At 40.4% G+C, this 25,283-nt stretch overlaps 2 protein-coding genes across 3 annotated transcripts; one reads left to right on the top strand and one right to left on the bottom strand.

The window, feature by feature from the left end:
* Positions 1 to 1,112: 1,112 nt before the first annotated feature.
* Positions 1,113 to 21,974, bottom strand: tekt4 (tektin 4). The gene is made up of 8 exons (XM_071531483.1): positions 21,963 to 21,974; positions 12,598 to 13,131; positions 12,263 to 12,333; positions 11,874 to 12,017; positions 11,656 to 11,742; positions 1,686 to 1,821; positions 1,439 to 1,593; positions 1,113 to 1,326 (listed from the first exon to the last, which is right to left on the bottom strand). The coding sequence occupies exons 1-8, from the start codon at positions 21,963 to 21,965 to the stop codon at positions 1,113 to 1,115; spliced, it is 1,344 nt and encodes a 447-aa protein (XP_071387584.1). The 5' UTR covers positions 21,966 to 21,974.
* Positions 20,362 to 24,133, top strand: LOC139654431 (lipopolysaccharide-induced tumor necrosis factor-alpha factor homolog). Of its 2 annotated transcripts, none has more exons than XM_071531496.1 (5): positions 20,362 to 20,421; positions 21,991 to 22,106; positions 22,566 to 22,682; positions 22,920 to 23,112; positions 23,322 to 24,133. In XM_071531496.1, the coding sequence occupies exons 2-5, from the start codon at positions 21,992 to 21,994 to the stop codon at positions 23,425 to 23,427; spliced, it is 531 nt and encodes a 176-aa protein (XP_071387597.1). In that variant the 5' UTR covers positions 20,362 to 20,421; position 21,991; the 3' UTR covers positions 23,428 to 24,133. The 2 variants fall into 2 exon arrangements, with proteins under 2 accessions (XP_071387597.1, XP_071387605.1); XM_071531504.1 differs by lacking the exon at positions 20,362 to 20,421 and adding an exon at positions 20,455 to 20,590.
* Positions 24,134 to 25,283: the final 1,150 nt, after the last annotated feature.

Genomic DNA, 25,283 nt, shown 5'->3' with positions numbered 1-25,283 from the left:
AAAGACCTACCTACCTACTAAGTTAGAACAGTAAATGTAGCAAATGTAAAAGCTTTCATGAAGTGGGTTGAATCACTATTGTGTTATACCAATCGGTGGTAGAGAATAGAAAATTGGACATTTATTTACATGAAATTGTTGTGGATTATTACTTTAAAGAGTGGATTATATCCACACACACAAAAGCCCACAAACACACACCCCTATTGTTCTATCCTCTCAATACACTGGGTGGGCATGTTCCAGGATTTAGTATGAAGCTGCCAGAGAGAGGATACATGCTGGCTAACTTCCTGATGATCAAAACCAGAGTGAGCTGACAAGGGTGTAATGTAGAGCTAAAGAGATAAAGGACAAGATCCACACAGAGAGATACATTTCTTTTCTCATTATCCAGCTTGCCAAGCCACTGACATTAGCTTTGTGGTGGTTCACTTATCTCCAAAAACCATTTGCATAAAATATTGGATAACAGAACTCTTCCAAATAGATTGGATTTTTTTTTTAACAACCAGACCAACTCAGCAAGCCATTTATGTTTGACTTGGCCAGGTAGTGTTCGGGTAATGGCCCAAGGCACATCAGTGGGGTGACACTCCATATAACAAAAGCATTACTGAACTCATAATCTCCTCCATTTGCTATTTCCAAACAGTTTGCAGTTCACCCTCCATTTGCTTATTCATTGATTTCTCCTGTCTATTAATAGCTCTTTCAGTAACACACGCAAGACAGAGAGGGGGGGGCAGCGTCAGAGCAGAGCGGGATATTAAAATACAAACAGAGATGACATCTTTCTTATATTTTTCTTTTCTTCTCACTTCAGAGAAGGCAACATAAGCACACTCACTGTCTCCTCTGTGCTACCTTAAAGTAATCTGTTCATCCAGGGGAGAGACAGGAGGGCGTCTGCTTCACACAAACACTCTTTTTTCCTCATACAAGACAACACAGAGGAAAAATCAACACAGAGAGTCTGAGACATGACAGGAATCCCAATTCGTGTATGTATTTTAATAGCAAATCATCACTTTGATGCCTGATTAGTGACTCTGCATTGACGTCCACGGTTTCCTTGAACAAACACACACAAACACCCGGAGCCGTCCTCTTCAGTAGCCTAACAGAGCGCTGATGGTGGGGTACCGTCTGCGGCAAGTCATGCACTTGTCCCTGTCGATGAGCAGGGAGTGGCTTTTACACATGATGTCCTTCTCCAGGGCCATGCGTGATTCCTCCAGGCGGGACAGGGAGCCTCTGGCCTCGCTCAGCTGCTGGTGCAGGGACGCCAGGCTGGCATCAATCTGCTCCACCTCACCGACCAAACTAGACACAGATAACAGGCAGGAGAAGAGAGAGATTGAGAGCACAGGGGAAGCTGGGACAGTTGTGTGCGTGTGTGTGTGTGTGCGTGTGTGTGTATTGTGTATGTGTGTACCTGAGCTGGGGTTCATCTCTGCAGAGCTCCATGTTGGGTCTGAGGGAGCGCAGGTAAAGTCTGGAATGGGCTACTCTCAGTGGGGCTTCTTTGTCATGGATGGCCTGCTGTAGGGCCACGATATTCTTCTCCTGGACCCCAGTCTGCTCCAAGATCTACACACACACACAATGGTTAAACTATCTATCTATCTATCTATCTATCTATCTATCTATCATCCATCCATCCATCCATCCATCCCACCCACTTGTGTGAGGTGTGTGTCCAGCTGCTCCATGGCTGCGATCAGCTCCGCACAGCGCTGGCTGAAGGCCCGGTCCACTCTGGAGCACTGGGCTCTCAGGTCCTGAGAGGTCTCCTGCACCACCCGCTCCACCAGCAGACTGACTCACACACACACACACACACACACACACACACGCAGCATCTAATTGGTAACACACATCATCAAGTAGACCACTCTGTGTTAAACTAAGTAAGACCATCTGTCCCTGAAGTCATTTTCCATGTTGGGGTCAATTCATGAATGAACTCATCAGTAGGGTTAGGTTGGTTGTGTGTAGATGTTTTTACCCAGAGCTCTGACCACAACTGTTTCACAGAACAGAGGGGTTATTCAACAATTCATCAGTCGAATTGGAATTTGAAAAAAACTACAGGAAACAGAATTGGAATGGAACTGGAATTTCAGGAAGTTGAATTTAATTCAATTAAAATCTGTGACATTTTTTTTTGGTTTTTTTCTTAACACATATCTGAGATTACACTATGTACTGTATATTATCAATACTGAATATCATAAAATGTTAAAGGAACCTTACATGTGGTATTTGATGTAGAGCTGCAACGACTGATCGATTAATTGATTAGTTGTCAACTATTAAATTAATCGGCAACTATTTTGATATCCGATTAATCGGTTTGAGTAATTTTTTAAGAAAAATACGTCAAAATTCTCTGATTCCAGCTTCTTAAATGTGAATATTTTCTGGTTTCTTTACTCCTCTATGACAGTAAACTGAATATCTTTGGGTTGTAGACAAAACAAGACATTTGAGGATGTCATCTTGGGCTTTGGGAAACACTGATGGACATTTTTCACCATTTTTTGACATTTTATAGACCAAACAACTAATCAATTAAGCGAGAAAATAATCAACAGATTAATCGACAATGAAAATAATCATTAGTTGCAGCCCTAATTTGATGCATAACATGTAATCATACTACATACATTATGATTGAATGTATTTGATTTGCTTAACTGTCTTTTATTCTATTCATAATGTTTGATTTATGAAATTTGAAATTTACAATAATATCTATGTCCTATCTTGTAATGGATGAATTTTCCTCTGATTTCTTTAATATTTTTCCCAGTATTTGACAGAATTCTTAACCAATCGTTATTCTCAACATTACACCCAAGATCTTTCTGCCATATTATTCTGAGGTTATTACATGAATCTCCAAATAACTGACTACATTTTCTGTAGAAAACCAATGCTTTTTGGAATTCACGTGGTAATTTTAAGTACTCCAACAAAAAAATGTCCTCATTGAGGTTAAAATTAAACTTACTACTAATACAACTCCGTATTTGTAGGTATTTCCAAAAGTTTCCTTTGCCTTCAAACTTATATTTCTTCATTAAATCAGAATATGACATAAAAACCCCATTTGCATACAAGTCACCTACAGTATTAACCCCTGTGGACTGCCACTGTTTCCAATACACCATTTTTCCCCCTATCCGTATTTCTGGATTGTACCAAAGTGAGGCATAGGATTGTTTAAAAAGAGATATTTTGCCTATTTTATGAATTGTACTCCAAATTTCCCTGAAGTGGGATAAAACAGGGTTTGAGTTTGACTTTAACTGATTTCCTGAACACTGAGAAAGAACATCAATAGGGCGATATGGCAGTAACAACTTTTGCTCTATAGTTACCCAGTCCATCCGTAAATCCTCTCCACAACAATGTTTGGCCAACTTAGATATTTTGAAAGATAAGTTATACATCCTGGTATACACATCTGGTAAACCAAGGCCACCCCTTTCCCTTGGAGAACACTTTTTACTCATTTGAATTCTGGGCCTCTTCCCTTCCCAAAGGAAACCTTTGATAATCTTATCGCATTGCTTGAAAACAAGATCTGGTATAATCATCTGTAACATCATTGACAAATAGTTAAATTGAGGCACTACCACCATCTTAATTACATTTGTTTTTCCCCATAAGGAGAGCCTTATTTTTTCCATTTATCCAAATTGTTTTTTATTTAGTTTATTACAGGTTCAAAATTCAACATCATTATTTCATCCAAATTTTGTCTTAATTTAATTCCTAGATATTTCATCCCATTTGGGACCCATCTAAAGTTGAAATTAGTTACTGTATTTGAATGGCAAAATGTGGATATTGGCATGGCCTCAGATTTACTCCAATTGATTTTATAACCAGATAACATTGAATATGACTGGATGGTATCCATTAATGAGGGTATAGAGTTTAATGGGTCCCTAGACAGTAATAAAATGTCATCGGCAAATAACATTCATTTGTGTTCCTTCCCCCCTCCTTCTACTCCTTTAATTCTCGAATTTGCTCTTATCGCAATTGCTAAGGGTTCTAGAACAATGGTGAAGAGTAATGGGAAGAGAGAACTTCCTTGGGGGGTTCCTCTTGATGTATTAAAAAATGATGAAATTATACCATTTGTTATTACAGCAGCCTTTGGGTTTTTATAAAGTATCCTAATCCATGTTTTAAAGCTAGGGCCAAATCCAAAATATGACAGGGCAGTGGTTAGGGAACTCCACTCAACCCTATCAAAATCTTTTTCAGCGTCCAGGGAAACAGCGGCAATTGGGAATTTGTCTGAAGAGTTTGTCTACCTTAAGTGTAACAGTCATCTCATGTTGTCAGCAGATGATCTTCCCTTAATGAAGCCTACCTGATCAGAGTGAATTATGCTTGGCAAGGCACTTTCTAAGCGTGAAGCTAATATTTTAGTTAGTATTTTACAATCTACATTAATGAGACTGATTGGTCTAAAATTAGAGGGTTCAGTTATGTCACTGTCTTTTTTAGGGATCAATGTTATCAGTACCTCATTAAATGTGTTGGGTAGAAATCCAGTTTCCAATGCCTCTAAATATAATTCAGTCAATATAGGAGAAATTATGACAATGTATTTTTTATAGTATTCACTTGGAAAGCCATCTACACCTGGTGATTTCCCTACTTTCATTGATATGGCAACCCTGACTTCATCCTGTGTAATTGGAGTGTCCAAGAATCTGAAGAATCAACTGCTCTTGTTCAGGGCTAATTGAAGATGTATATAAATGATCATAAAACTGTTGGAAAACCTTGTTTATCTCCTTTGATGAGTATACCAATGAATCCCCCTTCTTTATTGCCGGAATAATATTAGAGGCATTCTGTTGTTTCAACTGTCAAGCAAGGAGTCTACCAGCTTTTCTGCCCCCTTCATAGTAGTTTGTTCTCAATCTAAATAATGCATATTCTGCTTTTGGATTATACATATTATGCAATTCAAATTTTTGTTTACATATATCCCTGTACAGATAATCAGCATAGTGCCTTGCCAAATATTTTTTCCATTGTAGTGATTTCTAATTCTAATTTCCTTAAATGCTCAATGTTTTCCTTTTTTTTTTTTTTTTTTTTTAGATGTTTGTGCAATCATTTTCCCTCTTATATATGCCTTGGAGGCTTCCCATACTATAGATAACTTTTCTGTAGTCCCTTTATTATGTTCAAAGAAAAAAATCAGGTCCTCAGCCAACATTCTGCTAAATGTCTCATCCTGTAATAGTATGGTATTCATTCTCCATCTTCATTTCCTACTTGTTTCTGCATTTAAATTAATATAAAGTTCTACAGGCGCGTGGTCTGACAATGCAATAGCGCCAATTTTACGGTCTACTACCTGTTCAATCAGAGAGTTTGATATTAGAAAAAAGTCTATTCTTAAACGAGACTTGTGACAATGAGAATAAAATGTATATTCCCTTTCACATGGATTCACCAACCTCCAAATATCAACTAAACTCATATTCTCTGTTAACATGTGGATAGCTGTCCTGTCCCTTGGTACTGGTGATATCCTATATTTACTTTTATCAAGAGCAGCATCCATCACTTGATTAAAGTCGTCTGCTAATATTATTTGTCCCTCCATGTTTCCCAGAGTATTGTTTATCTCATTGATAAAATCAGAATTCTCTTTATTTGGTGTGTATATATTGCACAACACTACTTTAATACCATTGATAAGGGCTTCAATACAAATAATCCTTCCAGTGTTATCTTTAAATTCTTTGAGCATTACAAAACGTAAAACTTAATTAGAATCATTACCCACTTTGTTTACTGGAGAATGATGTGTAGAATACATGTCCAACCCAATCTCTTTTAAATTTAAGAGCTTCAGTATCTTTGAGATGTGTTTCCTGTATAAATGCTACATCAGCCTGTCTATGCTTAAGGTATGTCAAAATCATATTTCTTTTGATTGGATTCCTACAGCCATTAATGTTCCATGTAATGCATTTAACATAATTATCAATTTTCATATAATATACTCCATGCACAGTTGGGCGTACAATTACGTGTGCTGTATGACTGATCCATGTTACAAAAAACTGCTGATGTACCTTCTATCCACATTTTCATTGCAAAATCACAAACACAAAAACCCAGCAAGAAAAACGTACCAAGATAATACCACATTATTTTTGGTCGAGTATAGATTATCCCGAAAGAAAATAAAAAAGGAGAGAAAAAAAAACAATATACAAAACAGACAAACAAACAAACACTTAATTTTTGGTCCGTAAGGCCCCGAGTCAGCTTACCAACCTACTTGGTCAGCTGTAGTAGAGCAGCACACTGTCCAATGGCCCTGAACCCACCAAGCCTACACGACATATCAACACGGTCTCACGGCAGTTCGTGAAATAGTCACGAAAATTTTATCTTTTTTAAGATTTATTTTCAGGCATTTTATGCTTTATTTGACAGGGACAGTATGAGAGAGAAACAGGAAAGTATGGGAGAGAGAGAGGGGAGGACATGCAGCAAATGACCACGGGCCGGATTTGAACCTGGGTTGCTGCGGGAAGGACTGAGCCTTATATGGTACACGCTCTATGCGGTGAGCCACCGGCGCGCCGCCACGAAATTTAATCTATTTATTCGTGTACATGGACACGATTCTGCCATTTTTTTCATGAAATGAACATGACCTAAAAAACGTGCCTCCACCACGACCTGAATAACGTTCCTCCACCACGAATTTGAAAACTTACGTTTTGGCAAATAAAACTTGTGTTACGGTTATGGTTAGGCAACTAAAACAACGTGGTTAAGGTTAGAGAAATGGTTTGGTCATGGTTAAATAAGGGTTAGGGTTAAAAACTTAAATGTGGATTACGGTTGAAATGTATTTTGAACACTGGGAATCCAACCCCGGTCGTCGGCATCGAAGGCAAACGTATACGCCCATCCGCTACCCCGGCCACCGTTTTATTTCAATGTCACACTACTTCCTGAGTCCCGACGGACAGAAAAAAAAAACATGTTGCAGACACAAAAGATACTTCCAAATGAAATACATTAGTTTGAAAGTCGTGCTGAGTATCACAAAAAAAATGGAAAAATCTTGTCCATGTAGCTACACGAATCAATAGCTTAAATTCGTGACTATTTCACGAACTGCCGTGAGACCGGGTTGGACATATCCACATTAGTTCTTCTTCTGTTCAATTTGTGTCCAGTTATTCTTTGCAGCCGCAACGCTCCCGAATGAAGTTCTCCGCCTCTGAATTAACCTTAAAGCTTTTGTTCTTCCCATTCCATGTGAAACGGAGAGTTGCTGGATATGCAAGTGTGTATCTCACGTTGATCTTCTGAAGCATTTTCTGTGCAGGCGCAAATGTTTTACAGTACGTATTTGGGCCAACTCTCTGGACAATTCCGGCAAGAAGGAGAGTTTGCAGCCTTCCCATTCAATGTATTTTTTTTCTTTGGCCATTTGTAGCACTTTCTCCATTGCCGATGAACGCAGAAATTGAATTAGTACCAGCCTAGGTGGTTGATCCTTATCTGGTTGCAGGGGTGGTGTGCGGTGTACCCTGTCTATCTCAAATTCTCCTTCCACCTCAATGCCCAGTCCCTCTGTCAGTATGTTTTGCACACGCCTAGTCATTCCTCCTGCTTCCATACCTTCTTTCAGACCAATCAATCTGACGTTGTTGCTCCTGCTCCTGTTCTCTAAATCCGATTCCATAGTATCTCCATTTGTTTGTCGTTTTGTTCACCGTCACTCATCAGCTGTGTGGCAACATCTTCCACATTGGAGATGTGGCCCTCGGCTTCTGCAAGTCGCTCTTGAATAGTGTTCACTAGGGATGGGCGGATTGATCCCAAAATATCGATACTACAGATACTACGTCTCGTTTTTGAAGATCGATTCTAGCGTCAATAGGATCGATACCAGTTTCAGTTTCTCTCTTCTGTGTTGTACCCATTTCATCAAAGAGTAGAACTGTCTGTACAAACAACGTTCCGCTGTGGTGAACCAAACAAACAACATACGCGTCACGCACACGCTGCATGCATGTGATTAAGTAATTAACAATAGAAAGCAAAAAAAAAAAACTGGCTTCATTCATTTAAATGAATGAAGCCAGTTTTTTTTTGCTTTGCTTGCTACATACATGCTTCAGTTGGGAATCAAACCCGGATCTCACAGGTGGCAGGTAGAAATTCTACCACTCACCTTACAATGATTGCTAACCTTTGGCAAATCATTTAGTGGTCATGAAAATGTATTCAGATTTAGCCTATTGATGATGCATTCACCTCATAAATCATGACACACTGCTCTCTCCTACATGAAAGTTCTTAAGCCGCTTTTAATAATAAAAAGTATCAGTATCGGTATCGATATCAGAGATTCTGGCCCTGTATTACTTGGTATCGGATCGAAACCAAATTTTGCAGTATCGCCCACCCCTAGCGTTTTTTAGTTCGGTCGTGGTTTCCTTTATTGTTGATACATCTGCCGCCACCCCCCGTAAAGTGAAGCTCATTTGGTTGATTTCAGCAATAAGGCTTTCCATCTTAGAATCAATGTCAATCTGCTTATCAGTGGAGGAGGAATCCTCTTCTGCTGGCTGATTCTGTCTCGTAGCTATGCGGTTCACATTCGTTCCCTTAAAGTACTTTGAGGCGGTCGTCGACATTGTTTGTTTTAAGACGCCAGTTTCATTATGATTAGTGGTGTAACGGACTGTAGTGGATCCGTGATCCGTATGGATCCCCCCCCACGGTTCGGAACGCATGTGAACCACGGAATAATTGCAAAGTTTAACCATCATAGTGTGAAATACAGTTTTACTGCCGCTGTTACATTTTAAAGTAATAATTCCCTAAATCTTGATGCAGAGTAGCAGTGAAAAGATACAGACAAGACAGATGTGTGCTGTGTTTTACTCTAAAGCTCAATGATTGCGTTAGGGAAGGAAAAAAAAACAAGACTAGGTCAAAACCTAGTATATGGCTGGACCGTGTATGAGTGTGCCACATGCCACGGCTGACCAATGGTGTAACTAACTCCGCTGTTGACAGGGGTGAAAGTGGGATTTGGCAGGTGGGGGAACCCTGTTTCGGAGGGGGGGGGTTCAGAAAAAAATAGTAATTTAAAACAAATTTCCTGCATTTGTACGGGGGGTAGATACATAATTGGTGGAGGGGTCCGAAAAAAATAGTAATTTAAAACAAATTTCCTGCATTTCTACACCACCTAACCTCTTGGATTAAGTCAAGAAACAGCAACCCTGTATAATGTTAACCAAAAATGTAAAGATTATGTTATATTACTAGATTTCAGCATTGAGGTACTTACATTCATGATCTTGCATAGGCATACTAACCTAAAAATCCTATTATTGGGAATCATGAGAAAGTTTCAGAGCGACAGACACATAGAGGGAGAGACGCAGAAGAGCTGCTGACTGAGATTACTCTGAGCAGCATGCATGGGATTAAATTACAATATAATAATAATATAATAATAATATAATATATATAATAATATAATATAATAATTTGTGTATATTTCTCGCTATTCAGATGGTCTGAATAACTCGCTGCTGCGCTGTGCTGCTCTGTCTCGTCTGTCCTGCTGTCAGTTTCCTTTTTTCACGTCGCAACGTTATCAGTTATGAATTTGTTTTTCACTGCGTGAGAAAATAGACTTGTGGCGTGAGAGCGTGTGAAAAATGTAAATTGCGTGAGTCTCTTGGTCAATGCGTGAGAGTTGGCAGCCCTGTGAACTCGCTTGTCATTATTATGTATGAAACTGCCAATCAGATTTATTTACTTATTAATCGAAGGTGCCGGAACGCTGTTCCGGATCGTTCCGGCCCACTTTAACCCCTGGCTGTAGACTGCTAATACAGAATAATAGTCATCATACATCCATACTGATCGTTCCAGCGCGTCCCGTCTCTCTCTCCACCGCTGTCGTCTCCACCCACGGCCCGCATTGATCCTGCCGATCCAAGCGCCAGGCGCTCTGTTACCCGTCGGTGCCGAAAACGCTGTTCGCCAGACACCGGGGGCGCATCGTCGTCGGGACCCCGGCCGAAATCTCGGCCGGATCATCGGGAACAAATCGGCGCCCAGCTAGTGGCACTGGCCGGAACCATGGCCCCGGGAAACTTCGGGAAGGTCGGAAATAAGCCCTCGGCATGATGAAACCTCCATGCTTGTTTGTGTCTCTCTCTCCCCCGACAGAACAGAGGGGCTTCAGGTGGACTGAACTTGCGCATATGCATCGACATAAACGGTGATATGACATAATTGTATAGATTCTACTTTAGCTTCAGCTTACATGCATGATATTGGTCAGCCTGCTTACTGTGTGGGAGAAACGGGCTCCTGATCTCAGCGGAGAAACTAGACGGCGGAGAAAACGAAACTTAAATTTCTGGCTCTGTGATGCTATGATGTGCCACGTGCCACGGCCGACCAATGGTGTAACTTGATCACTCAGTCAGTCAGTCAGTCAGTCAGTCAGTGACAGACATTCGCGTTTGTAGGGCTGGCCCCGCTGTTGCGGTCCAGCCAAAAAGGAAGAGTGACTGATTTAAAAGCCGTCGCTCACTCCATTGAGTGAAATCCTGTAGGCTATGACTTCGGGCATTTTCAGTGGTGTAACTGGGAAACTGGGCATGCTTGTCATCATTGAAATATATCACAACATTGTGATGTTTATTTCAACTTCGGCAAAATGCTGCCTTCCCTTCGACACACAGCTCCGCTCGTAGCAGCTCCAGTCTCTTTGCCTGTCTGTGGCATAGCCTTCAGTGTTGATAGGCTATTACTTGTGATGTGTAACCAATCAGATAGTGCTGTGGGCGGGACATTGGGCAAGACTACAGAGTGGTGACTATAGACAGAGAGAGGCGGCTGCATCAGAGCCAAAGTAGTACATTTTTAAATTAATTCAATTCAATACTTTATTGCCATGTCAACACAGTTGATAGGAATTTGCCTCAGTGCAGCTCCTTAGAACAGACACAAAAACACACACAAGTAAATAAAATATATAAATTAAGAACAGCAAAAACAGTTATCACATTTATACATTCAAACATACATAATATAATAAAGTCCTAAAGTGCTACATTCGTTTTAAAGTGCTTGTTGCTTTGTGCTGCTACCTACCTACTTTTAAAGTGCATTTAACCCTAACCCTTTTTTTTTTTTTGCTGATCTGAAAAATGATCCGATTTGTGACTCAAAACCGTGATACGATCCGAACCGTGAGTTTTGTGATCCGTTGCACCGCTAATTACGATTACATTTCAATTTACGAGTTCTATTTGGAAATGCCAAGCCAGTCAGGAATTGTGTAATATATGTTTGTCAAATATATAAAGTTTGTTGGTGGGCTCTCAGAGCTCTGCTAGTGTGCTGCCATCTTGCTCGGCGTTCTCACGTGACTCCCGGTCCAGGGACCGACCATGACGTTTATTGAAAAATTCTTAATTATGTACCACAGTGAAATACCACTTTCAGCTGCCATCACCTTGAGGCTAATACATCATCTTAACCCCTTCCTATCAACCTGACTGTGGCAGACTGAGCCCCGAGCCTGGAACAGTGTGTTCTGACCTGAGACTCTTGCTGGCCTGCTCCTCCTGCGAGGCCTTGGTCAGGTTGTCCTGCGTAAACTTCAACCACGATGTGGGGTTACACACTCTGAGGCAGAGGAAAAGACAGACTGTGTGTTTAAGAGTTAAGGTTATTATCACAGTTTTACATTATCTGTTAGTTGTTTTATTTTAATGCTGTTTTGAATTTGGAAAATGGCATTACACACACACACTCACTGGTCCTGCATGGTGGCTGAGCTGGGGTGGTACTGTGTATCTGGGCTCATGTTGCTGTGTCTTCCACAATGGTCATCTAAGTTGTAGGCCTGGTACTTATCAGACCAGTCCAACTCTAACATCAGCTTGGCCTCTCTGTTGTTCCTAACACATGCATACACACACACACACACACACACACATTACAGCACACGTGAAAACACACATATATGCATGTCCAGACATATACACACATCAAAGGATAATTATCAGCCCTCTGAAATAATATCCGTGAACCAGAGGTGACATTTCATAGGGAAGTGGCACCAAGAACAAACATGTTCCACACTGAGGGAAAGAGCAGCACAGGTGTAACAGTTCAATTTTTAATGAGTGGGGTTGACACTCACTTGATCTGACTGACAACCTGAGCTGTAGTTCTCTTCAGAAGAGCCTGGACACTCCTGATCAGGTCCACTTCCTACAAAACACACTTTTGTGTTAATACATGTCTCACAGAGAACACAGTTAAGAGCCTATACTGTAATTTCTACAGTATACAGTTTCTAATGTATACAGTATAGGCTACATTTCTACAGTTCATGTGATCCTATGCCTATATGTGCATGCAGAAGAGTCGATATCTTGTATCTATATGTAGCCTACATGCCCAGTTTTTATTAAAACAACTACAGTCCCCCGTGTAAGGGCAGAGTGTTACTTTTTATTTATTTATTTATTTCACCTTGAGCAGCTCCTCCTCAACAGTGTCTTTGACCAGGTCAGGCCCTGGTCTCCTTTCCCGGCACGTCAGATTATCAGTGGAGATGGCATACGGGATCTCGGTGGTGTCCAGCGCCTTCTCCAGCCGCGTCTTCTGTGCCAGGAGCTCGTCCGTGTCGGCCAGAAGCTGGTCGATGTGCCGCTGCAGCTCCGACTTGCAGAGGTGGATATCTTGGAGCCTTTCGCCCAGAAGGCGCGTCCCCTCAGCCTGGGTCCGCTGAGTCGCCGCCTCGGTGTCCTGGTACAGAGCTTTGGACTCTCGCTGGATTCTCTGGGCTTCATCACGGTCGGTAACGGCCTGTTGGAGGATGGAGTAGTTGTTGGAGTGCCATTCCCCCGGGGTGTATTTAGCGGAGCGGTACCCCGCGGTGGCTGCGCCTGAGGACGGATGCGGGGCCTCCCGCAGTGAGGCTAGCTCTCTCTCCGCTGGCTCGGCCTGGGCCACCTCTCTGCTGTCGAAACGGGGCCTTGACACTAAAACCTCCGAGGTCATTTTCTATCAAATAAATTATTTCAAACGAGAAAGCAGCCTGCACATCAGTGGTACAACAGGACTGATACTGTGTGTTTGCTTTGTGTTGCCTGGTTACGCAGTTTTGGGTCACGTGACAAAACTCTCTCTCTCTCTCTCTCTCTCTCTCTCTCTCTCTCTCTCTCTCTCTCTCTCTCTCTCTCTCTCTCTCTCTCTCTCTCTCTCTCGGTGGCGTGTCCAGGCCATTTCGACTGGGGTGGCCAAGGTGGGGCACAGACTCAAGCCAGGGAATAGAATAAAGTAAGAATTCTGAGATGAAAGTCAGAATTCTGGGAATAGAGCGAATTCTGAGTTTACAGTAAGAACTCTGACTTTTTTCTCAGAATTATGAGATTTATCTCAGAACTCATACATTTTTCACATGTGGCCCTCAGGTTGAAAACCAGAATTATCCATAATGGTTTCAGGCATTACTGTGTGTGTTTATCTTCAGGTGCGTGCTGCATTTATCTTTGCCATTCAGTTTGGTCAGACATAGTTTTTTTTGTCACATTAAACATTAAAAGATCCATAATTTGCTCTTCTCTTTGCTCCCCTTGGCATGTTTCTTGGAACACAGGAGCATAGTTTTGGGGGAAAAATGCACTGGCATGATGGTCCCACCTCTAACATGGCCATGAGCCAATCATATCTCTCTCTCTCTCTCTCTCTCTCTCTCTCTCTCAAAATTCAGTTTCAATTCAATTCAATGTGCTTTATTGGCATGCCAGTTTACAAACAAATAACATTGCCAAAGCATGTAACAAGAAATGAATCATAGCAGTTATCATAAATAGCATATAGCATAAATCAGGGAAACGTGGGCCATGGGCCATGGATGGGAACGTGGGAAATGGGCCATAGCAGTTATCATAAATAGCATATAGCATAAATCAGGGAAACGTTATAAACAAAGTACCATATTGTATCATTTCAGAACTGCTTCACTAAGTTCAGGTGTGCTATTTTTTAACATTTCATTTCTGATGTTATCAGGGCCACAAGCTTTGTTTGGTTTCAGGGATTGAAGTATTTCAGCCAATTCATTGTTAGCAATTGGGTAATGTAATGGGTTTTGGTTGTTTTTGATGACTGATTGAAGGATTTATAATTTGTTTTGGATATCTTTTTGGTATTGGTCAAACCGCAACACATTTTGTAAACACACACAGCAATGTCGCACGTCTCGCTTTGCCAGATTTTTCTCCCGCTGAAAGTAACATGTCCCACAGTGACAAGTGACGAGGTAGGTAGCAAGTTTACTAGTTTAACAAGTTTATTTGCTTGCTTCATCGATTCCACCATTACCAGAATTTTTTTTTCAGGGATGGGAGGGGGAGAGTGCTGCTTTCAAACACAGTTCCCAGAATTGAGTCTCACCCACAGCTCTTTCAATATCAATATAGTTGAAAATAGTTGTGTATTTCAATGTTATTCTATTTCAAATTTGATAGCTTTTGCAGTTGTTTCCTGATATTTCTAAGTTCAATGTCAAACCATTCTTCTGACATACTTTGTTTCTTAACCTTAGGTCCATGTCTCTTCCATGTCTCTTTTTTCTTGTTAGATTAGCAATGGATGCTAACCTTTTTTTTTATTTAACCATGACCAGACCATTTTCCTAACCTTAACCAAGTTGTTTTAGTTGCCTAACCATAACCATAACCCAAGTTTTTTTAGTTGCCTAACCCTAACCATAACCCAAGTTTTTTTAGTTGCCTAACCATAACCATAACCCAAGTTGTTTTATTTGCCTAAACTTTACCATAACCGTAACCCTAACCTTAACCAAACTTGTTTTACTTGCCTAAATTTAACCAAAGTGGTTTTAATTGCCTAAATTTAACCATTAACCAACCTTTGGGACGTAATTCAATTTGTGGCGGAGGAACGTTTTCAAATTCGTCGAGGTTGTGTTCATTTCACGTATTTTTGTGAGATCACGTTGGAAACGCTCTTGTGGGTCGTAAGATCACATTGGAAACGCTCCTGTGGGTCGTATTACAGGGTAGGAACAAACGACTTATATGGTCGTATGGGTTGGAGGACTTGTTGGATTTTTTGGGTAGGTTGAGTTTTGGAAGGTGTTCATTGGATTCTTTATTTCATTTGAGTTGAATGCTTCATGAACATTTTCAACACTGTTTTTATCCCATTTGAAAGGCCCCTGCAGGTTCTTCAAAGTATATGGCTTTCCCTCTGAGGCAGATTCATTACCTAATCTCTTAATGAAAACATTGATCTGGCTGTGATCAGATCAATGTTCACTCAGAGTCTGGCTAGATCTGCTTTTAAATCCCCCCGGTGCGCTATAGAATCCGCATTATCCCATCCAATTAAGATTCAAGACCTCCCTTTCTCCGGCATAAAACCTAGGACCACATCCCTCCATATGGAGTCCATCATGACTAACACCCTTTCGGTTTGGCGACAAGTTAGGGCTGGGCGATATATCAATATTATATCGATATCGTGATATGAGACTAGATATCGTCTTAGATTTTGGATATTGTAATATCGTGATATGGCATAACTGTCTTTTCCTGGTTTTAAAGGCTGCATTACAATAAAGTAATGTCATTTTCTGAACTTACCAGACTGTTCTAAAACAGGGAAGGAAACCCTGTCTTTGCATTTTATTTTGATCACAGTCTTGTTTTAATGAAAGTGCTTGTGACATCTCACATGTGGCTTTGACTTACAACTGAACATTTAGCCTACTTTGTAGAAAATACCGATATATATATATCGTGTATCGCCATTCAGCCTAAAAATACCGAGATATGATTTTTGGTCCATATCGCCCAGCCCTACGACAAGTAGAGAAATATTTATCAGTTTCCTGTAGGTTCCACGATCGGTCCCCTATATGGAATAATAATAATCTACTTTCTGGCTCAACACCTTTCAAATTTCCTCAATGGTCCTCATGCGGTATCTTTAACTTAGGTGACATCTACAATATGGATGGACTTCGCTCCTTCCAAGATCTAAAAAATTCATATTCTATCCCTGGCTCTTCCTGGTTTTTCTACCTCAAACTCCGATCAGCCCTTAATGCATTTGGAGTACCGTGGAGTGCTTACCTTGGCTCATATCCGCTGGGTAAATTGATTACCTCTGGGAAAACAGCAGGCCTTATATCACTACTTTATGGGAAGCTCTCCATACACAACTCCCCTACCCTACCCATTACTAGCAAATGGGAAACTGACCTTAGGGCTTTCTACATTACGTGTGACTGGACTTCAGTATGGGACAACATCTTCTCTTCCTCTAAAAATCTTGCCCATCAACTTATCCACTATAGATTTGTGCACAGATCATATCTCACTCCATCACGCAGATTTAAAGCAAAACTGTTTCTGATCGGTGCGACAGGTGCACTGATTTTAAAATTGGTGACTTCATGCATATGTTTTGGTATTGCCAACCTGTTAATGCACTATATGGCACCGCATTGCTGCCACATTACGTAGACTATTACAAAGGCCCATACCAAACTGTCCAGGTCTCTTGTTCTTTGGTCACACTTCAAGCATTCCCCTGTCTTTTCAAGAGAAGCGCATAATATTTGCGGCTTCGACAGCTGCAAAAAAAAACCATCCTTAAAAGTTGGTTTGACTCTGCGATTGTTATGAATAATATTTGGCTGCCACTATTTCACGATATCTGTCTCCCTGATAGGTCAGCTGCAAAAATCAACGGTGCAAAAATAACAACAATTGATAATTGGTCACAGGTGATCATGTCCACACAAGATCTTATTCAGAACCCTCTTTAACTCTCAGTAACACGCAACAGTAAAATCATTCTAGAAATAGGTCAGTAATTCCGAAGGCTAGATTTAGGTTAGTCTTCGCGCTTTAATTTTCTTCACATGTTTTGGTCAGTAAGACATATGTCCATATGCATATGCTCTTGCACACATTCTATGTGTACTAAGTATGTAATACTGTGTATTTATGCATGCATGTGTACATATGTACTTGTAGGTATACACTCATGTTGTTAGTATGTATGTATGTATGTATGTATGTACTGTATGTATGTAGGTATGTATACGTATGTAAGTGTATTCATACATATGTATACATTGCCAAACTCTACCTACCACCCCTTTTCCTCTTACTCAGGAAATACAACATTTCCTAATCCACACTGTTGCAAGATGTACTACTGTAAATATACCCAATAAAAAATTGATCACAAAAAAAAATGGCTTAGACTGGCCTACATTACAGAATCCCTGCTGTTCTATATTCCTTCAAGAGCCCTCAGGTCTTCTACTGCTGGTTTGTTAGAAGTACAAAACCCCACTCAAAAGAAGATTGGGGATGCAGCCTTTTTTAACTCTGCTCCTAAACTGTGGAACACCCTGCCAAAGAATATTAGAGAGGCGGGCTCTGTAAGCATTTTCAAACAACTGCTAAAAAAGTATCTTTTCAGTGTGGCTTTTAATTAGCCTTCATTTTAACTGTTTGATTTGATTGTTTTTCTTTTATTTTTCTATTTTACTTGATTTGATTATTTTAATGCAAAGCATTTTGCTTGTTCTTTTATATATATATATTTTTATCTTTTTTATCGTTTTTTTTTATCTGCCTTCTATTGATGTAAAGCACTTTGAGCTGCATGTTGTGTATGAAAAGTTATTATTATTATTATCATCATCATCATCATCATCATCATCATCATCATTATTATTATTTCCATCTTTATCATCAGCAATTTTAACCAAATGTGGTTTTGTCCTTCCTTGTTGGACAGGAATAATATCTTGAGCTAAATAATTTTTAAACCATATAATTATTCCTCCAGAATCTCTGCCATGATGTACTGTGCTTAGTTTCAGGCAAATCTGAGATTGTTCTTTTTGGTCCACTAAATTCCACTAAGGGAATTATGGTTCAACTTGGGAGTTTATCTCCTCTTATCTTCCTTTAACTCTCATCTTAAAACACACTTTTATGAACAAGTCTTTTATTACAGCTAGTTTTATTGTTTTATGCAAATGTATTTCTTTCATGTTCAGCCTTTTGTGTTTGTTAGCGTACCTTTTCCTTCTTTTAATCTGACATTGTTCAAGCACTTTGAAATGTTTGCCTAAAAAGTGCTATATAAATAAAGTTTATTATATTATTATTCTAACAGTAAGGCAGTAGTTACAGAATTGGATACAATATATACTCAATAAAACACTCTATACACTATGTTAGGTATTTATCAATACACAGGATATGATGTTACCATCCCTTGTGCTATAATCTAAGGTGAGCATTCATATCGAGGCCCAATTCAGAGTTTAACAGAATGATATACTACAATGAAAATGAGTACTATAAAAACAGCAGGATATACCGTCATAAATCTACAGCACCATATGACAGGCAGCAACATTCACCAGTTATCTACTCTAGCCTTCAGGGTGAGTGAGTGTAGAAAAGTCATTGGGGTTCTCAAGTGGGCACCCTCCTTCACCGATGTTTTGTTGAATTTGGCCGACGACACCTCAAGAAGGCTCAACAGTGTATTCCAGCATCCCAGAAACGGAAGAAACACCCCTGACTGGTTCTGCTGGCTTCTCATTGTAGCTTCTCGTTGAACCATGTTTTTTTGTGTCACCCACTTTCAATTTCAATTTCAAGATTATGGTTACACTAATTAATTTTTGTAAACATTTTTCTCTGAGTTGTATTTTGAATGTTTAAATGTGTCAATCTAAGTTTGTGATTAAACTGAGAATAACATTGCACTTTATCTTTTGACTTTGTGATTTAGAATAATTTATTTCAATTTAATCTCAATTTGTTTTGTTTGTACTGTTTGTATGTTGTGTAAGATGATTTTTATCCCTTTTAGATCACATCCCCGGTCATATTGTGCACCTATTTAACAATATATGCCAAAAAATACCAAAAAATCCATTTCTTTGTATTCTTATATCAAAATCCAATCATGTTTTCTTCCTGTAAAACAAAATATGCCATGTGCTTACGTAAGCATGAACCAACCAATTTCAACCAATAATATCATGACATCCACCCATCAATCATTCTTCAACCTCTAGCTAGCCACACCGGTCACTTCACCATTTCTGGGTCGTAGTAGCTGACAGAGCAATATGGAGAGAGATAGGAAGAGATGTGTGTTCGGATATCAGTGGGCAAAAACTTTGTTTTCATTTCCAAAACAATGTCCCTGAGGTCTAATTCATTCATCTCTCCCTTGTCCTCCTCCTTATCTAACAACAGGTGAGGGAGGTGTGTGTGGAGCCAACAGTCCTCTGTAGCTCCGTTTCTATCTGTAGCTCCGTATCGCGCTAAACTCTAAGCCCCGCCCACTGTTTAGCGGTCCAATCAAATGCAAAGGATTTGATTTAATCCCTCTTGTAACTGTACACCGCTCAAATATTCTGTTTCACTGGGAAATACGTCACAGTACAGAAGCTAAAGATGCTCTAACTTCCGTTTCAGTGGGACTTTAAGGTGTTGCTCAATGAAGCATTATATAAGAATGCATTCTAGTCAGCTCTATTTAGATGGTGCCAGAAATGTATGGCTCTTTTCAGGATTTCCAGATCCAGTGGAAATAAATGCAATTCTGCTCAACATGCATAGCTGGGAGCATGTATGCCCAGAATTGATTTGCAAATTTCAAGTTGAAAGATTTCAGCTGGGTTTTTGGCCCATTTCTGAGACTGTGGATAACAGATGGGGCCCCACACTTCACTACCATACAGTTGTATAGGTAATGAAATGCTGATAGATTTGAAGCCAAATTTTCATGGGTATTAGGTTTTCCCAAATTTTGACTTAATGGCATAGAAATGGCACTGATTTACAGTCCAAGATTATTGTGGCTTGAATGTGATTCCTCCATATTTAAATTGGATCTCTTTCTCTCTCTCTCTCTCTCTCTCTCTCTCTCTCTCTCTCTCTCTTGCTCTCTCTCTCTCACACCCTACTTCTCTCTGCAATTATGAATAATTGTGACTGTGTAGGAATTTGTGTGAGCCTGAAATCCCTGAAATGTTCTCAGTGACTAAGAGAAGGCAGCCCGAGTCAAAACCATCTTCAGTAAGTGAGTAATATTTGCAAATTTCACAATTGTGATTCAGCATGTTTACACTACTGCAGCTTTTCCCCACCCATCAACGTTGCCCTGCCTTCTTTCAGACACATTGACAGTTCTCTTGTTGTCTTTCTCACTTAGTCTCAAACATCAGAGGAAGACGCAGTGCCAGACGGTCACACAAAGCTTCCAGAGCTCAAGGTAGGCAGCTATAGCTTTATCTTTGGTTGTGAAAAAATGAACCATGCTGAGGGGAGGTGCGGCTGGAAAGGGGGTTCAGGGCAAGGAGGAATCTGTCAGCGAACTTGAAAGCATCATTTGCTTGTGTCTCATAACCCCCTGCACTACAAAGCCAAAGCATCCTTGACAGGTGACACTGAAAAAAAAATTACTTTGCAGTTTATCTCTTGTCCTGACAAAAGTGCTGTTGGTACAGAAGTGAACAGTATATCATTTAATACCAGTTTGGGTGTATTCTTTGGAAAACAGGTATGATTCTGAAATGCTTCTTTGGTTGTAATGTTAAGTGACAAAAGTGGAGTTATGGTGCTGGCTGCTCTTTGGATGAAAAAAAGAGTCATATAGTAATTAAAGGGAGATTAAAGGCACTCCAAAAATCTGTTACAATCGCTTTATTCTGTTTGGATTGTTGAAGTTAAAAACAGTATCCTTTTTTGTTGTAATGTTTTTGTTACAACAAAAGTGTGAGTGAATGTGAAGCTTATCTAAATCTTGACTGTTTATTTTTGGTTGATAACTGGTCATTTTTGAATTCTTGTTTGACTGGCTGTGGTAGTTTCACTTGCATTTAGCCAAGATACAGGTTGATGATAAGATGCGTACGGGAAACTGCTTCCTGATTGACAGGCAGAACGAGATACCATTCATTCCCACACTTTCTTTCCATTTATTATTTTTTCTTCCTCCCTCTTCTGAGCCAGCCACACACATGCACGCATGCACACACACACACACAGACAGAGAGGGAGAGAGACAGTCTTACTTAGCAGTGATAGGATGTTATGTCTTTCTCAGCAGATCAATCTTCTTTATTTATTTTTTTCATTTTTATCATTTTTTGTTTATATTTCCTCACACCAGAACACCAATAGCCCTTAGGCCTACAGTTGAGTTTGACGAACAACTTGTACCTAAAACCAGTCAGCAAACATTCCTGCAGAGAAAACCACTGCTACTTTTCATGCCTCTCAACAACTGATAACTATTCAAGCGTTAAAGACGCAACATTGTGGCCTTTTGACCTTTAGGTATGGTGCAATGCACATTCCTTTGTTATTACCACTATTTCTATTTTCTTATTGGAAAATGGTGAGAAATATCATTTACAGATTCTAAAGTCAAGATAAAACAGCACAGGAATGCTTCCCTGAAGAATGAGCAGTGACTCACAGCGCTTCTAGTTGTTACACAGTTGTTATCGAAAGTCTCCCTGTCCAAAACCTGCCGTGTAAAATGCAATGTCACCAAACCTGCTTTCTTGTACATACTTTCCACACAACTGAAGCCACACTATTTGACCCACCACCTGCTCTGGTTCACATTTAGTGCAAACCAAAACTTGGCCTATGATGGGTGTATATCCTACATGACAGAACCTTTCCAGTTTCCTTCATGAATGCTTTCCCTGAATACTTAGGATCACAAATGGCCATGGTCTATACTCGCATGGCCACAACATCAGGGGCTAGTGTGCACTCATGTGGAGGGCCTCTCTGTCTTACCATATTTCTGTCCTCTCCCGTCTGACAGTATGGAGAAGGGTCTTCAACCTCCGCAACCTCCTCTGCAGGTGCCAGCACCCCCATACCCCGGTCCTCCTCTGAACAGCGGGGTGGTCTACTCTCCTCAGGCTGGCTTTCTGGCAGGTAAGAGACCTCTTTTTGTTGTACTCAGTGTGACGACCCTCCCACTCTCCTGGCTCTGCATCCTGTAGGAGCCTGCTAGGCGGGATCGTTGTCAAGGCTGATTGAGTGCACCTGGGCCCGGTGTACTCCTTGGGCTTTAAAAGCTGGCTGACCATCCGTGTCGCTCTCCCTCCTCACCCGTGCACACCTTTTGTTCCGTTCTTTTGGTTTGATGTAGTTTGTGTTGTGTAGTTATGTTCCCCTAGTTTATGTAATAAATCATTGTTTTAACTTTTACCTTGGCGTATGGCTCCCCTCATTGTTACTCCTGTGAGCCAGGTTGTAACATCAGTTTTTCCCCTTGTTGGCTACTAATGAGGGAAGTTAAACAATTCTGCTTTTACCTGTTTTGTTTTTTAATGCAAGCCCTTACTGATGTAGCATACTGTCACAGCTTCTTTTTAATTATCTTCTTTATAGGTCCAGAGCCTGTTCCTGGTTATCAGTATGCCCAACCTCAACCTCAACCTCAACTTCAACCTCAACCTCAACCTCAACTTCAACCTCAACCTCAACCTCAAAGTCAAACTCAACAGGGTGAGTGTCTTACACTGTCTCTCACAAGTTAAAAAAAACCCTCCTAACTTGTAGAATATAGATAATTGAATGTTGTTTCAGTGCAAACAAAGTGTGACCTAAGTTATAAGTATACTGTAAGTATATCTGTGTGTGACTTGTGATTCAGTGGGCATCAAATTCTGTGTAGGATCTGTGTGGATGTATGGAGCATATTTGTCAGTGGGTGTTAAGCAGCGGCGGGTGTTTCCCTCACAGTGACCCAGGTGATGATGATGCAGCCGCCGATTACCACGGTGCAGCAGCAGCCGACTCTCCATATACAGCGGCAGCCGACTGACGCCCCGGGCCAGATGATATGTCCCTTCTGCCACAACTGTATTATCACGCAGACGAGGCACAAACCTGGTCTGCTCGCCTGGCTCATCTGTGGCTCGCTAGGAATCTTAATGTGAGTATCCCCCCACCCCCCTACACACACACACACACACACACACACACACACACACACACACACACACCTACACGTACATGTACACCCAATGACTACAAGTAGCCTACTATTTTCCCTTTTGTCCTCATGTTTTCATTTATCTTCCAAATTTCTTAAAAAGACATAAATTTAGTCTTTGTTTGATGGTGTACTAATCATACTTTCAGATTGTGGCCTTGCTGTCTCATCCCATTCTGCGTAGAGTCTTGCCAGGATGTGGAACATCGCTGTCCCAGCTGCAACAACGTACTCTATATCCATAAACGCATGTGAAAAAGCGCTGCAGTGACTCCCTTGCAGTTACAACTCTGCCACAAAGGGGCCCTTTTACAAAAGATAGAGTAACCAACTATGACTAAACAAGCAAATAGTAAACATGTTGTCCTCCACCAGTGATGCAGTTCCACCCTTGGGTCAGTCCCATTCATTGTCAATGCCGCCCTCTAGCGGCACAAAGTCAATGTTACAGTGTGACTAACAAACAAACGAACTAATGGACGGGGACCGATCCATAGTCCGCCCTGTGGTGGGGGACAATAAACAGCTGTACAATAGCAAACATATTTCTGCAACAACAGAAACAAGCCAAACCTCTCCATGCAAACATACCAGATGTAATCATTGGACACTTTGCATTGGCCTGGTGTGACCACTTGTATAAATGATGCGGTGTGCACTACCTGTACGTAGTTGAAAGATTATTGTGTTACATAATAAGGTGTGATTTGGAAAATGTCCTTTTCTTTTAACTGGTGATTTAAAAATCATATCATTAATCATATTGTTAATAATGTAATGGAAAAATGTAATTATGATGAATATATGACTTTTTTTTTTTTTGGGGGGGCTTGTGTGATGTTGCCACAATATTAAATATCTCAATGTTAAATTTGAGTGCCATAATGACATAAAATTGTTTTTATTAAACAGGCAAAAAAATTGTGTGTAAAAAAAAAAAAAATACATTTATAAAAAATCACTTGGTGTTCAACTCATGCTGTTAACATTTGAAAGCATTTTTATTACAATAAACTATCTCTACGTGTATTGCTGTTTGATACAGTAAATATAATACAGTAAATATAATAACAATATTATAATAAAATCAATAAATCAATAAGTAAAAGCTACCACAGGGTTCTAACCTTCGGCTTTGGCTACATCGTTTGCTTTGTTCACATTAAAATGAACAGTGTCAGATTAATATGCATTTGCTAGCTAACTCAATTACTCTCTCTTTGAAATTGCTCATTTAAAATAATGATTGAATATAGGTTGTCATGAAAATGCAGTTCATGTTAAGAAATGCATGCTAAGTGCAGTGAAGTAAACAGTAATCAAAGACATTAAGACAATAGATGTATTTCCCCATGCCACAGTTTGGCTTTCTACTCGTCTTAAAGATCAACCCACAAAATATCTCAGTTATGTGTTGGTGCTCACTCATTCCAGTGCCAAGTCCAGTAATTCTAGTATCGGGCATTTATGAGATATCTTTTTCCTCTACAGCTAGCCAAGCAGGAAGCAGCAGCTCCAGCTAAAAAGCTCAGTTCATGTGGCCTCAGATTAGAGCTGCCTGTAGTTCTCCCAGCAGGCAGCAGATAGAGCCAACTGGCAACAAGTCAGCAGGCCTCCACCACAACGCCTCACCTGCTTACAGTTTAGTATGAAGAGCGCTTAATTGTACAGTCTCCTTTAGTGACTAAGGAGAGGTTAGAAAGGAAGCCAGGACCCCTGAATCACCCCAGAAGACACCTGACCAAATGTAAGTGCATTAACCTCAGGGCACACACACACACACACACACACACACATACACACAGAAAGAAAAAGTGACACTCCCTGTTCCCTCAGCAGCTACTGCCCTAACTGCTCAGTGCTGCTTAGTGACCAGCAGGGGAAGACTGAGTTTGCACTTGGCAGCTTGCAGGTATGAATGTGTTTCACTGTGTGTGTGGAGTAAGGTGTTGAGGAGAAAGGGCATGAGTGTCCAGCAAGCCCTCCCTGGAGAAATGAAGGTAAAGTCCTCCTATTATGTTCTTTATGTTGCTGTATGACATGGAGAACAGCGGTAGATTGTTAGAGACGTAGCGTTGGAGTATTGATAGACAAGGTGGAAGGCAGGGCAA

Source organism: Centroberyx affinis, unplaced genomic scaffold (genome assembly GCF_046629955.1).
Source record: "Centroberyx affinis isolate AG114_WGS23_722 - 3 ecotype Tasmania unplaced genomic scaffold, CSIRO-AGI_Caff_v1 ptg000142l_1, whole genome shotgun sequence".
NCBI classification, from domain to species: domain Eukaryota; kingdom Metazoa; phylum Chordata; class Actinopteri; order Beryciformes; family Berycidae; genus Centroberyx; species Centroberyx affinis.
Note: the sequence above shows the minus strand (reverse complement) of the source record. Positions and strands in the feature narration are given on the sequence as shown.